Source organism: Bombina bombina, chromosome 7 (genome assembly GCF_027579735.1).
Source record: "Bombina bombina isolate aBomBom1 chromosome 7, aBomBom1.pri, whole genome shotgun sequence".
Classification (NCBI taxonomy): Eukaryota; Metazoa; Chordata; class Amphibia; order Anura; family Bombinatoridae; genus Bombina; species Bombina bombina.
This window is the reverse complement of record NC_069505.1, coordinates 575648083-575661675: the sequence shown is the minus strand read 5'-3', so window position 1 is coordinate 575661675 and position 13593 is coordinate 575648083. Positions and strand designations below refer to the sequence as shown.

Below are 13593 nucleotides of genomic sequence, written 5' to 3'. Positions count from 1 at the left end.
AGAATTCAATTTTTAAACATTTTTCAATTTACTTCTATGATAAAATGTGCTTTGTTCGCATGATATTCTGTGTTGAAGAGATACCTAGGTAGGAAATAAGTGCTGCCATCTAGTACTCTTGCAAACGTATAACGTTCTTTTAAAACTGCAGCCATATAGTGCTTCACATATGTGCAGGCTCGTGAGCTTATCTCCCTGCTTTTTAACAAAAGATACCAAGAGAATGAAGACAATTTGATAATAGAAGTAAATTGGAAAGTTGTTTAAAATTGTATGTTCTATCCAAATCATGAAATAATTTTTTTGAGTTTCATATCCCTTTAACCTTCATGTATACAGAACCATGCTAAAAAAAAAAAACATTTTATTTTAAAGGACCATGATACCCAAATGTTGAAACACTTGAAAGTAATGCAGCATAGCTGTAAAAAGCTGACTAGAAAATATCACCTGAGCATCTCCCAATTATTCACACCCCATTGTGAAGGACTTTAAGCAACAAATCAGTATGTCTGTCCCGGGACAGGCAAGGGAGCGGGCCTCATGCACACTCATCTTATTTCCCTATTCAGTTTAAGGAAGTTTACCATGAAATCTCATGAGAGTTAAGTGAAATCTCATGAGATCACAGTAATAGAGTTCATGACCTCAGCACTGCTGATGCTGATTGGCTGCTGTTCATTTCTTCATATTTTTTTTATTTTATTTTTACCTGCAGCTGGACAGCAGCTGAGTATAATTTTTTTACACAGCGCTTACTCTGGTGAGCTGAGGAAATTGTGAGGTAAAATATCTTCCTTTTTTTACATAGAGATGCTCAGGTGATATTTTCCTGTCAGCTTTTTACAGTTATACTGCATCAGTTTCAAGTGATTTAGCATATGAGTATGATGTCCCTTTAAGTGTATTTGTGTAGCTTGGCAAATCCTTTTTGTTTTCGTATCTCTGATTACCTTCACCCTCCCCCTGTCTGTCAAGGTTATGCCCAGCCATAGTGTACAAATACATCAGCCTTCGGCTGCCTTCTGTCTAATTATGTCCCTCTTGCTGCTTGTCCCTACTCTTCTCATACTTCTCTCTATCCTAACCCTACGCTGGCACAGGGGGCCTTCCCACCCTCAGTACCTCTATCCCCCTCGCCCACCTCCTCTTCCCTTCTTAGGTAACCTGCTGCATCTGGGGCATTCTGACCTACCAGTTCATCTGCTCAAACTCTCTAAAAAATATGGACCTATTTATCGTCTGAGCTTTGGGGGCAAAGGTGAGTGAATATGTATATAGCAATATCTCTTTATCTCTCTCTCTCTCTCTCTATCATTCTCTCTCTCTCTCTCTCTCTCTCTCTCTTTCTTTCCCTCTTTCTTTATTTCTTTCTCTCTCTTTCTATCTCTCTCTCTCTCTTTCTTTCCCTCTCTCTTTCTTTCCCTCTCTCTTTCTTTCTTTCTTTCTTTCTTTCTTTCTTTCTTTCTTTCTTTCTTTCGTTCTTTCTTTCTTTCTTTCTTTCTTTCTTTCTTTCTTTCTTTCTTTCTATCTTTCTCTTTCTCTCTCTCTCTCTCTCCCCTTTATCTCTTTCTCTCATCTCTCTCTTCCCCTTTCTCTCTCTCTTTCTCTCATCTCTCTCTTCCCCTTTCTCTCTCTCTCTCTCTCTCTCTCTCTCTCTCTCTCTCTCTCTCTCTCTCTCTCTCTCTCTCTCTCTCTCACTCTGTTTCTCTCTTTCTAATTCTTTCTCTCTCTTTCTCTCTCTCTCTTTCTCTCTCTCTATTTCTCTCTCTCTCTCTCTCTCTCTCTCTCTCTCTCTCTCTCTCTCTCTCTCTCTCTCCCCCCCCCTTTCTCTATCTCTTTCACTCCTCTCTCTATCTCTTTCACTCCTCTCTCTCTCTTCTCTCCCTCTCTCTTTCTTTCTCTGTCTCTTTCTCTCTCTGTCTCTTTCTCTCTCTTTTTCTCTCTTCCGCTCTCTTCTCTCCCTCTCTCTCGCTATCTCTCTCTCTTTGTCTCTCTCTCTATTTTTCTTTCTCTCTCTCGCTCTCTCATGAGTTTGAATTCAGATTTTTAATAGCTGATTTAGCATGTGATATCCCTACCTATAATGAAAGTTTCTTATTGACAAGCTATGTAAACATAGCCAGAGGAAAACATTACACTCCCAGTGGGGCGTAGGAGAGAAAAAGCTAATTCATTTTCAATTTTTATTTCTAAGTATTATATAGAGACAGAGATAAGAAAGGGAAGCATTTGAGTGATAATGGGTTGTGGTTTCAAGAAGCACAGTCAACTTTTTAATTTACAAAAACAAACATAAATGAGCAGTTTCTCATACATTTTATACTCTGCAGCTGGTATAACAAGACATTGGGAACACATTAAGGGGAAACCAATTTTACATTACACTGTCCCTTTAAAGGGACAGTCTAGGCCAAAATAAACTTTCATGATTCAGATAGAGCATGTAATTTTAAACAATTTTCCAATTTACTTTTATCACCAATTTTGCTTTGTTCTCTTGGTATTCTTAGTTGAAAGCTTAACCTAGGAGGTTCATATGCTAATTTCTTAGACCTTGAAGCCCACCTCTTTCAGATTGCATTTTAATAGTTTTTCACCACTAGAGGGTGTTAGTTCACGTATTTCATATAGATAACACTGTGCTCGTGCACGAGAAGTTATCTGGGAGCAGGCACTGATTGGCTAGACTGCAAGTCTGTCAAAAGAACTGAAAAAAGGGGCAGTTTGCAGAGGCTTAGATACAAGATAATCACAGAGGTTAAAAGTATATGAATATAACTGTGTTGGTTATGCAAAACTGGGAAATGGGTAATAAAGGGATTATCTATCTTTTAAAACAATAAAAATTCTGGTGTAGACTGTCCCTTTAAAGGGACATAATACTCATATGCTAAATCACTTGAAACTGATGCAGTATAACTGTAAAAAGCTGACAGGAAAATATCACCTGAGCATCTCTATGTAAAAAAGGAAGATATTTTACCTCACAATCTCCTCAGCTCAGCAGAGTAAGTTCTGTGTAAAAAAATAAAAAAAAATGAAGAAATGAACAGCAGCCAATCAGCATCAGCAGTGCTGAGGTCATGAACTTTTACTGTGATCTCATGAGATTTGACTTGACTCTCATGAGATTTCATTGTAAACTTCCTTTACCTGATTGGTGAAATAAGATGAGAGTGCACGATGCTCATCCCTTCAGATGTCCCAGGACAGACACACTAAAATGCTGCTTAGAAATTCTTTACAATGGGAGGTGGCTACTGAGGAACTTTTTGAGGTAAAATATCTTTCTTTTTTACATAGAGATGTTCAGGAGATATTTTCTAGTCAGCTTTTTACAGCTATGCTCATGCTGCATCACTTTCAAGTGTTTAAACATTTGGGTATTATGGCCCTTTAAGTCAATTTATAATTAACGTTTTTAAACATCTAAATATGTCATTGCAATCAATAATAGTCTAATAATCCTATTTATTTTGTGCACAATTTTTATAGTGTAAGAATGTGAATTGAACAATATTTTTCAGGTCTTTTTTTACAAATTGTGTTGCCTATATCTATATAATCATTTGCATTTTAGAACTAAAAACAAAACAACCAAAGATGCAGGCAGAGAAGTGGTGGGGAAAATGGTAATTGTTGATACATTTTTTTTTTTTTTAAAATAGTTAAAGTCTGGATTTTTTAAATAATTTTGGATTCACAGATTTGATGATTTGTACCTCTAGTGCTACTGCTAAAAGTCAGCAGCTTATTCTAATAGGGGGGCAGGACTCGCAAGAAACAAAAATTAAGCTTAAATACTTATTGGCTGACACTGGATCAACTGACATTGCTATTTAGTTATTGAATAGTGTAAATCTGAACATTTTGAAGCTTTTCCCGCCTTGGACTAATACTATTTTTTCACTTCACAAACTAATCAACTTTTTTGCATACAGAGTGTTAGTATTTTTGTTAAAGAGTTATTCATGTATCATTTCCAGATGAATGCAGCAATTATAGAAACATTTGTATTTTTTTTTACTTTCTTCCAAGAACAAATGCACATGTCTACTATAAAATAAGTACTTTAGATAACATAGGGGGCGATTTATGAAGCTGAGGCGGATGAGGCGCACATATGCGCCCCTGTCTGCCACAGCTCGCCTCTGGCGGGCTAAATTTCCATGGCGGAATTCAGCATTGCACACAAGCGCTATTTTGCACTTGTGTAAAATCCTGCTCCCTGCCCGCCCACAATCAATCACGCGCCGGCAGGAGCTGTCAATCTCCCCGGTCGGGGAGCAGTGGTCTTATACCACTGCTTGTTAAATACGGCGTGCAGGTTCTCTTGTGCAGTTGTAGGCAGGCTTCGCCTGCCGAGAGGGTTTAATAAATCGACCCCATAGTGTAACTACTAGCTTACCCACATGTAGTATTATTAGTAATATTATCGTCAGTTATTTGTAGAGCTCCAACAGATTAGCTGCTACATCAGAGACAGAGCGTATTAACAGCTGTAAAAATATATCCCCAGTGCCTTTCCTTCTTTAGATGTATCCTCTGTAGCCTTAACACAAACTCTACTGCAAATTCTTGTCCCTAGTTTTTTTTTTTTTTTAAATGACCGGGAGCCTGTGCTGTTCTCTACCTTCCTCTAGCTTTGCTAGTTGCTATCTGTCAACCTAGTTACCATAAACATTACAGATTCTAGTTTAAGAAATCTTTCAGGATTCAGATAGAGCAGCAATTTTAAGCAACTTTCTAATTTACTCCTATTATTAATTTTTATTCGTTCTCTTGCCATCTTTATTTGAAAAAGAAGGCATCTAAGCTAAGAAGCCAGCTAATTTTTGGTGGAGTACCCTGGACAGCACTTGTTTGCTGGTGGGTGCATTTAGCCACCAATCAGCAAACACAACCGAGGTTGTGAACCAAAAAATGGGCCGGCTTCTAAACTTACATTCTTGCTTTTCAAATAAAGATAGCAAGAGAATGAAGAAAAATTGATAACAGGAGTAAATTAGAAAGATGCTTAAAATGTCATGCTCTATCTGAATCATGAAAGAAAAAAATAGGGTTCAGTGTCCCTTTAAGCCTAAATTATCAAAGGGACATTAAAAACTAAATGCATATTATATAAGTACAGTATTGAGGTTATTCCCCGCCTCCCTCTAGTCAAGGTTGCCGCGATTTTGCAATCTCGCTTTCACTGTATTCCGGTAATTATGTGTTTGCACATGTGCAGCAACTCTCCTTCAGATACCTGCGGTGAAACTTAGGTTCCAAAATGGCAGCAGCCATCATGAGACAGAGGTGCATAAAATGTATATAGGGCTAGATGTATTTAGTGATAAATTATCGCATGCCTGTAATATGCCCGTTAATTAACACATAAATATATATGTTTATAGTCCTATACATATATATTTGAAAATATGCTCTAATCGATGCACTACTTACCCCTTCACTGCGCTTAGAACCATTGGAGCCTATGGAAACGCCTCCTAGCAATGCGAACACAAGCTCATATTCGCATTGTGCTTTACTTGTAATATCAGCACGCATTAGCGATATTTAGTGCTCCACTTGTAATATGGCCCTTAGTGTTTAACAATGAATTTGGGAAAACACCCGTAATCTTTAATGGCAATTGATTGTAATTCTGTAGAAACAAATGCTGATAAAGTTTCTTATCTGGAATAGAATATACCCACCTCTACATACAGAGGGGTGTTCTGTCAGACTAGCGAATTCATTAAACTAGCGAACGGAAGTGACGTTCCATCAGCTGTCTGATAAAAAAATCATAGCATTCCAAATGCAACTACGTCACAGCCCATCAGAATTAGTGAATATATAAAAAATCTGTCTGATACCTTTTGCAGAAGTCTACGGGTTCTTGTCGCTCTTTGAACACAACTGTCTGGTCTCCACAAGAATTGGACATACCTATCTTGAAATGTTACAGGGACAAGAAACCGTAGACAAAAGGTAGAACGTTTTTATCTAGGTACAAAACAATGCAGGACAGCGTGTGTACTAATCTGTACCGCACAATGCCAACATTGTGACAGCTGTTAGTATGCAGCGTGTGTTTTATTATACAATAGTTGTATTTACAAATAAAAATAGAAATGTTGCTAGTGCGCATGACCGTCTGTTCACTATTCTGATGGGCTGTGACGTAGTTGCATTTGGAATGCTATGAGAAGAGCAGCGCATGCGCGGTTTGGATTTTTTATCAGACAGCTGATGGAACGTCACTTCTGTTTGCTAGTCTGATGAATTCGCTAGTCTGATGAATTCGCTAGTCTGATGAATTCGCTAGTCTGATGAATTCGCTAGTCTGATGAATTCGATAGTCTGACAGAACAGGGCTCTTATCTGACAACACTTTCCTCTCCACAGCTCTTTTAGGTTTATTTCAGTTTCAATTTCTTCCACTTACAAGCTCTTTAATACAATCCACTCATGCTATTTTCAGTTCAGAGGAAGATTAAAGTTTTTTTTTTCTTTGTCGTATTTTTAAAAATGTAATTTTAATATATATATTTTTTAAATTAAAATGGATGTCAAGAAAGATGAACAAAAAAGCAACAACTTATGCTTAAGGGGCATGCGGATCAGCAGTGAGAGTTGTTATTATCTGTCAGTGATCTTCTATACCAGGGGTGTCAAACTGGCAAATTCTTTTTTGGCGACCCGCACCGCCACCACAAGAATGTGTATGCATAAAGGAGAAACTCAATAGTGCCTGTAGCGTAGCGCATGTAATGCACACTGAGTGTCAAGGCTGGTGGTGGGGTCTGTGTGTAGTGCACATATGATTTAGCAAGCTAGCTAAAACATATTACTAGTGGCTGGGAGAGGGTTTGGTGGAGCGCATATCACGCTGATGCTGCACCCACCTAGAAAAAGGCGCCATTGCAACCAGATTAGTCGCTGCCATTAGTGAGGGAGTGCAGCCTGCAGGAATATCTGAGTGCCTGTGTCACCTGAGACTGCCTGCATCCTGGGCCGTAGCTCACAAGGTAAGGAGCCTGCTGAGTTATCACTCCCATCCCTGTATTGATCTCTCCCACCCCTGCACTGATTTCTCCCACCCGTGTATTGATTTCTCCCACCCGTGCATTGACTTCTCCCACCCGTGTATTGATTTCTCCCACCCCGTATTGATTTCTCCCACCCTGTATTGATCTTTCCCACCCCTGTTTTTATCTCTCCCACCCCGTTTTGATTTCTCCCACTGCTGTATTGATTTCTCTGATTTCTCCCACCCCTGTATTGATTTCTCCCACCCCGTATTGATTTCTCCCACTCCTGTATTGATTTCTCCCACCCCGTATTGATTTCTCCCACCCCTGCAGTGATCTTTCCCACTCCAACCTCTGTCTCTCTCTCCCTCTGTCTCTCTCTCCCTCTGTCTCTCTCTCCCTCTGTCTGTCTCTCCCTCCCTCTGTCTCTCTCTCCCTCTGTCCCTCCCTCCCTCTGTCTCTCTCTCGCTCTATCTCCCTATGTGTCTCTCTCTCTCCCTCTGTGTCTCTTTCTCCCTCTGTCTGTCTCTCTCCCTCTGTCTGTCTCTCTCCCTCTATCTGTCTCTCTCCCTCTGTCTGTCTCTCTCTTTCCCTCTGTCTCTCTCCCACTGTCTCTCTCTCTCTCCCTCTGTCTGTCTCTCTCTCCCTCTGTCTGTCTCTCCCTCTTTCTGTCTCTGTCTCTCTCTCTCTCCCTCTGTCTCTCCCTCTCTGTATGTCTCTCTCTCTCTCCCCCTCTCTCTCTCTCTCTCTCTCTCTCCCTCTGTCTGTCTCTCTGGCTGTCTCTCTCTGTCTAACTGTCTGTCTCTCTCTCTCCCTCTGTCTCTCTCTCCCTCTGTGTGTCTCTCTCTCCCTCTGTCTCTCTCTCTCCCTCTATCTCTCTCTCTCCCTCTGTGTGTCTCTCTCTCTCCCTCTGTGTGTCTCTCTCTCCCTCTGTCTCTCTCTCTCTCCCTCTGTGTGTCTCTCTCTCCCTCTGTCTCTCCCCCTCTCTCTCTCTCTCTCTCCCTCTGTCTCTCTCCCTCTGTCTCTCTCTCCCTCTGTTTCTCCCTCTGTCGGTCTCTCCCTCCCTCTGTCTCTCTCTCCCTCTGTCTCTCTCTCCCTCTGTCTCTCTCTCTCTCTCTCTCTCTCTCTCTCGCTCTCTCTCCCTATGTGTCTCTCTCTCTCCCTCTGTGTCTCTCTCTCCCTCTGTCTGTCTCTCTCCCTCTATCTGTCTCTCTCCCTCTATCTGTCTCTCTCCCTCTGTGTCTCTCTCTCCCTCTGTCTGTCTCTCTCCCTCTATCTGTCTCTCTCCCTCTGTCTGTCTCTCTCTTTCCCTCTGTCTCTCTCCCACTGTCTGTCTCTGTCTCTCTCTCTCTCCCTCTGTCTCTCCCTCTCTGTATGTGTCTCTCTCTCTCCCTCTGTCTCTCTCTCTCTCTCTCCCTCTGTCTGTCTCGCTGGCTGTCTCTCTCTGTCTGTCTCACTCTCTCTCCCTCTGTCTCTCTCTCCCTCTGTCTCTCTCTCTCCCTCTGTCTCTCTCTCTCCCTCTGTGTGTCTCTCTCTGTCTCTCTCTCTCTCTGTCTCTCTCCCTCTGTCTCTCTCCCTCTGTCTCTCTCTCCCTCTGTCTCTCTCCCTCTGTCTCTCTCTCCCTCTGTCTCTCCCTCCCTCTGTCTCTCCCTCCCTCCCTCCCTCCCTCTGTCTCTCCCTCCCTCTGTCTCTCCCTCCCTCTGTCTCTCCCTCCCTCCCTCCCTCTGTCTCTCCCTCCCTCTGTCTCTCCCTCCCTCCCTCTGTCTCTCCCTCCCTCCCTCCCTCCCTCCCTCTGTCTCTCCTTCCCTCCCTCTGTCTCTCCTTCCCTCTCTCTGTCTCTCTCTCCCTCCCTCTGTGTCTCTCTCTCTCCCTCTGTCTCTCCCTCTCTCTGTCTGGCTCTCCCTCTGTCTGTCTGGCAAAAAATGAGTAAGTTATTTAATATCTTTGTTATTTCATGTTAATATTCAATAAATGTGCTATTAAGTATTCATTATTCATTCTGGTGTTTATTTATTATTGTGTATACATTTTAGACGGATTTGCAGAAATTTGAGGTTCTGCCACTGTTTTGGTTAGCAATGCCAATATATGTGTGTTGTGTGCGGCCCTCCTGAGTTGAACTTGTTTGGAAAATGGCCCTCGACTAAAATGAGTTTGACACCCCTGTTCTATACTATTGCGCCAGCTATGCAAAGACGTGTACTTCCTGTTAGATTCAAAATAAAAAACTTTATTATAATTATTTTCAGGCAAATAGAAACAAACACATTTGAACCGTGCTCTATATACACCATCAAAATATGTTGTGTTTAAAGGAACACTGAAGTCAGAATTAAACTTTCATGATTTAGATATATAATATTATTTTAAACAACTTTACAATTTACTTCCATTACCAAATTTTGCACAGTCTTTTTTATATTTTACACTTTCTGAGGTAACAGCTCCTACTGAGCATGTGCAAGAGTTCACAGTTTATATGTATTTCAGTCTATGATTGGCTGATGTCTGTCACATGATGCAGGCGGTGGGGAAATTGAAGTAACTTTGTCAGATAAAATTCTACTAGTGAATTGAAACTTAAGATTTTCGTTGCATTGTCTTTCTATTTATTATGAATTTGTTGATTAAGCAGCTCTACTGTATTTAGTAGTCTTTTAATAAATCAGCTGCCTAGGAGGATAACATACAATATGATGAGACTTGAGAAATTGGTGAGGTTGTTAGTGAATCTAATCCACTAATTTATTTTTGTCTCTTTTCTCTCCACTTGCAATAGATATTGTTGTGCTGAATAGTTCATCCCTTATCCGTGAAGCTCTTGTTAAGAAATGGGGAGATTTTGCTGGGAGACCACAGAGTTATATTGGTAAATATATTTTCCTTAAAATGAGTTGTGTGTGAAATTGCCCCTCTCTGTCCCTATTGCAAATCTACAAGACAGACATTAAAGGGACATGAGACCCAAATGTTGAAGTACTTTAAAGTGATGCAGCATAGTTGTAAAAAGCTGACTAGAAAATATCACCTGAACATCTTTGTAAATAAGGAAATTATTTTACCTCAGAATTTCCTCAACATTGTAAAGGGACTTTAAGCAGCCAATTAGGATATTAGTCCCAAGTAGGGATGGGCGATGTGCTGAAAGTTTAATTCGTTAGGTAGAATGAATAGTCCTGTGGACGTTCGTTTTGGACAATCGAATGTTGATAAGAAAGAAAATCCATTAAAATCTGTAATTAAATGTTTTTCCTATTTTTGAATGTTACTTTCATTTTCAAATGTTCATAATTAGATTGAATATCCACATTAAAAATTTTGAATGTAACATTCAATTTAACAAATACTATACAGAAGTTCAATAGTTATGTGGTTGGGAATTTAGTTAATTTATACATAATATTATTATTATTGGTTATTTGTAGAGCGCCAACAGATTCCACAGCGCTAATAGATACAAATATATTGATTCAAATGTTTCTGTTTAAAATATTGTATAATTAAAATATTAAATTTAAATAGAGCACTAGAAATACTGTTACTAATGTATCAATTGGAATTTTTCGAATTCGAATATTGCATAATTCAAATTGAATTATTGGAAAAATTTGAATCGAATATTACATTTAAAGATAGCATTAGAAATACTATTACTTTAAAAAAAAAAAATAGAATGTTGTACAAACATTAGAAATTCGAAACAAATGAACGTATGTGTTAAATTTAGTAGCCACGTCCCATTGTAAAGGCACTTAAAGGAGTGTGCATGTGACATGTGCAGGCGCAGTTATGTTATTTCATTCGCCAGTTTACGGAAGTTAACTATGAAATATCGTGGGGTTTCAGTGAAATCTCATGAGATCTCAATAGTGCAAAACATGATCTTAGCACATGCTATTGTGTTTTCTTTTTTTTTTTTTAACTTGCAGTATAACTTCTCACAGATATGAGCAAACAGAAAAAAAGTTGACAGTTAATCAGCACTCAAAAGAAGCACCTTTAATAATGCAAATACTATGTGAGGACAAGGGAGATCACCTGTAATCAGGGATCCAATTAAAACGTAACTTTTACTATGAATAAATTAAAATATAATATGAGACAAACAGTGTGTGTATTAAAACTAAGAATAAAATTATATATACATAGGGTGATAGTCTCCACCAATTGTATATTATGCACCAAGGGATCAATTAATTCATATAGAGCACACAGCCCAGTGCAAACCAATATTGTAGGCTCACGGATTGCAAATGATTTTAGCTAAAAAGGAGGCTTGACCTCGCCACAAATTACTCTGGTTAATGCAATACTGGAGCCAAGGTAAGCACTGTCTGTGGGACTGAGAATAAACTATGAGGACTTGCCTCCATAGAATTCAATAGTAAGGACTAATATAAAGCGACTATCGTGGTGGAAAACTAACACCCAATATGCCCCAATATTTTTTTTTTTAGGATCGAATTGACTGATTGCAATATTATAAATTTAATCAATATCAAAAATCGTAAACTGTCAAATTATAGTAATGATCCTTTCCTATTTTAGATCTTAACCATAATATATACACATGTCCGGTACTTCATATAATATAATCTGTGTGTTTGAATTCATAACAAGCTTTACGATATATCACACAATGAATAGGCTGTATTTGGCTGTATTATTGGAGGATCGTTACGTTAAGGCTATTTGATAGTATATAGTGTTTTCAGTTAACCCACACAAACAACGTCACTTGGTCACTTATATATACCGTTCTCTTAATCTGGTTCTATCTCAAACATATCGATCTCATTTTCTATCCTCAGCTGTTGAGTATAGTAATGCGTTAGACGTGCCCTGTTTGTTTACGAATATGACGTCAGCCAGTCATGTCGATACATGTGATGGTCTCAGGTCCAATAAGAATACAGGGAGTGCAGAATTATTAGGCAAATGAGTATTTTGACCACATCATCCTCTTTATGCATGTTGTCTTACTCCAAGCTGTATAGGCTCGAAAGCCTACTACCAATTAAGCATATTAGGTGATGTGCATCTCTGTAATGAGAAGGGGTGTGGTCTAATGACATCAACACCCTATATCAGGTGTGCATAATTATTAGGCAACTTCCTTTCCTTTGGCAAAATGGGTCAAAAGAAGGACTTGACAGGCTCAGAAAAGTCAAAAATAGTGAGATATCTTGCAGAGGGATGCAGCACTCTTAAAATTGCAAAGCTTCTGAAGCGTGATCATCGAACAATCAAGCGTTTCATTCAAAATAGTCAACAGGGTCGCAAGAAGCGTGTGGAAAAACCAAGGCGCAAAATAACTGCCCATGAACTGAGAAAAGTCAAGCGTGCAGCTGCCAAGATGCCACTTGCCACCAGTTTGACCATATTTCAGAGCTGCAACATCACTGGAGTGCCCAAAAGCTCAGATGCTCAGAGACATGGCCAAGGTAAGAAAGGCTGAAAGACGACCACCACTGAACAAGACACACAAGCTGAAACGTCAAGACTGGGCCAAGAAATATCTCAAGACTGATTTTTCTAAGGTTTTATGGACTGATGAAATGAGAGTGAGTCTTGATGGGCCAGATGGATGGGCCCGTGGCTGGATTGGTAAAGGGCAGAGAGCTCCAGTCCGACTCAGACGCCAGCAAGGTGGAGGTGGAGTACTGGTTTGGGCTGGTATCATCAAAGATGAGCTTGTGGGGCCTTTTCGGGTTGAGGATGGAGTCAAGCTCAACTCCCAGTCCTACTGCCAGTTTCTGGAAGACACCTTCTTCAAGCAGTGGTACAGGAAGAAGTCTGCATCCTTCAAGAAAAACATGATTTTCATGCAGGACAATGCTCCATCACACGCGTCCAAGTACTCCACAGCGTGGCTGGCAAGAAAGGGTATAAAAGAAGAAAATCTAATGACATGGCCTCCTTGTTCACCTGATCTGAACCCCATTGAGAACCTGTGGTCCATCATCAAATGTGAGATTTACAAGGAGGGAAAACAGTACACCTCTCTGAACAGTGTCTGGGAGGCTGTGGTTGCTGCTGCACGCAATGTTGATGGTGAACAGATCAAAACACTGACAGAATCCATGGATGGCAGGCTTTTGAGTGTCCTTGCAAAGAAAGGTGGCTATATTGGTCACTGATTTGTTTTTGTTTTGTTTTTGAATGTCAGAAATATATATTTGTGAATGTTGAGATGTTATATTGGTTTCACTGGTAAAAATAAATAATTGAAATGGGTATATATTTGTTTTTTGTTAAGTTGCCTAATAATTATGCACAGTAATAGTCACCTGCACACACAGATATCCCCCTAAAATAGCTAAAACTAAAAACAAACTAAAAACTACTTCCAAAAATATTCAGCTTTGATATTAATGAGTTTTTTGGGTTCATTGAGAACATGGTTGTTATTCAATAATAAAATTCATCCTCAAAAATACAACTTGCCTAATAATTCTGCACTCCCTGTAAGTTATCAGTGATAGGCTGAGATTGGTGGTGTAATCACACTCTTTGATAATTGGCTACATGAAATATAAAGACAGGGGGGCTAGCCCAAATCGGGTTAGCC

General features: G+C 39.7%; 1 protein-coding gene across 1 annotated transcript in view; it reads left to right on the top strand.

Moving 5' to 3' along the window:
* The first annotated feature begins 1035 nt into the window (after nucleotides 1–1035).
* The window catches only part of LOC128636590 (steroid 21-hydroxylase), a 92404-nt gene continuing 79846 nt past the window's right edge, over nucleotides 1036–13593 (top strand). Inside the window, exons 1-2 of the mRNA XM_053689584.1 lie at nucleotides 1036–1261; nucleotides 9802–9891. Coding sequence (XP_053545559.1) covers nucleotides 1036–1261; nucleotides 9802–9891 — 316 coding nt within the window. The remainder of the gene's footprint in view (nucleotides 1262–9801; nucleotides 9892–13593) is intronic.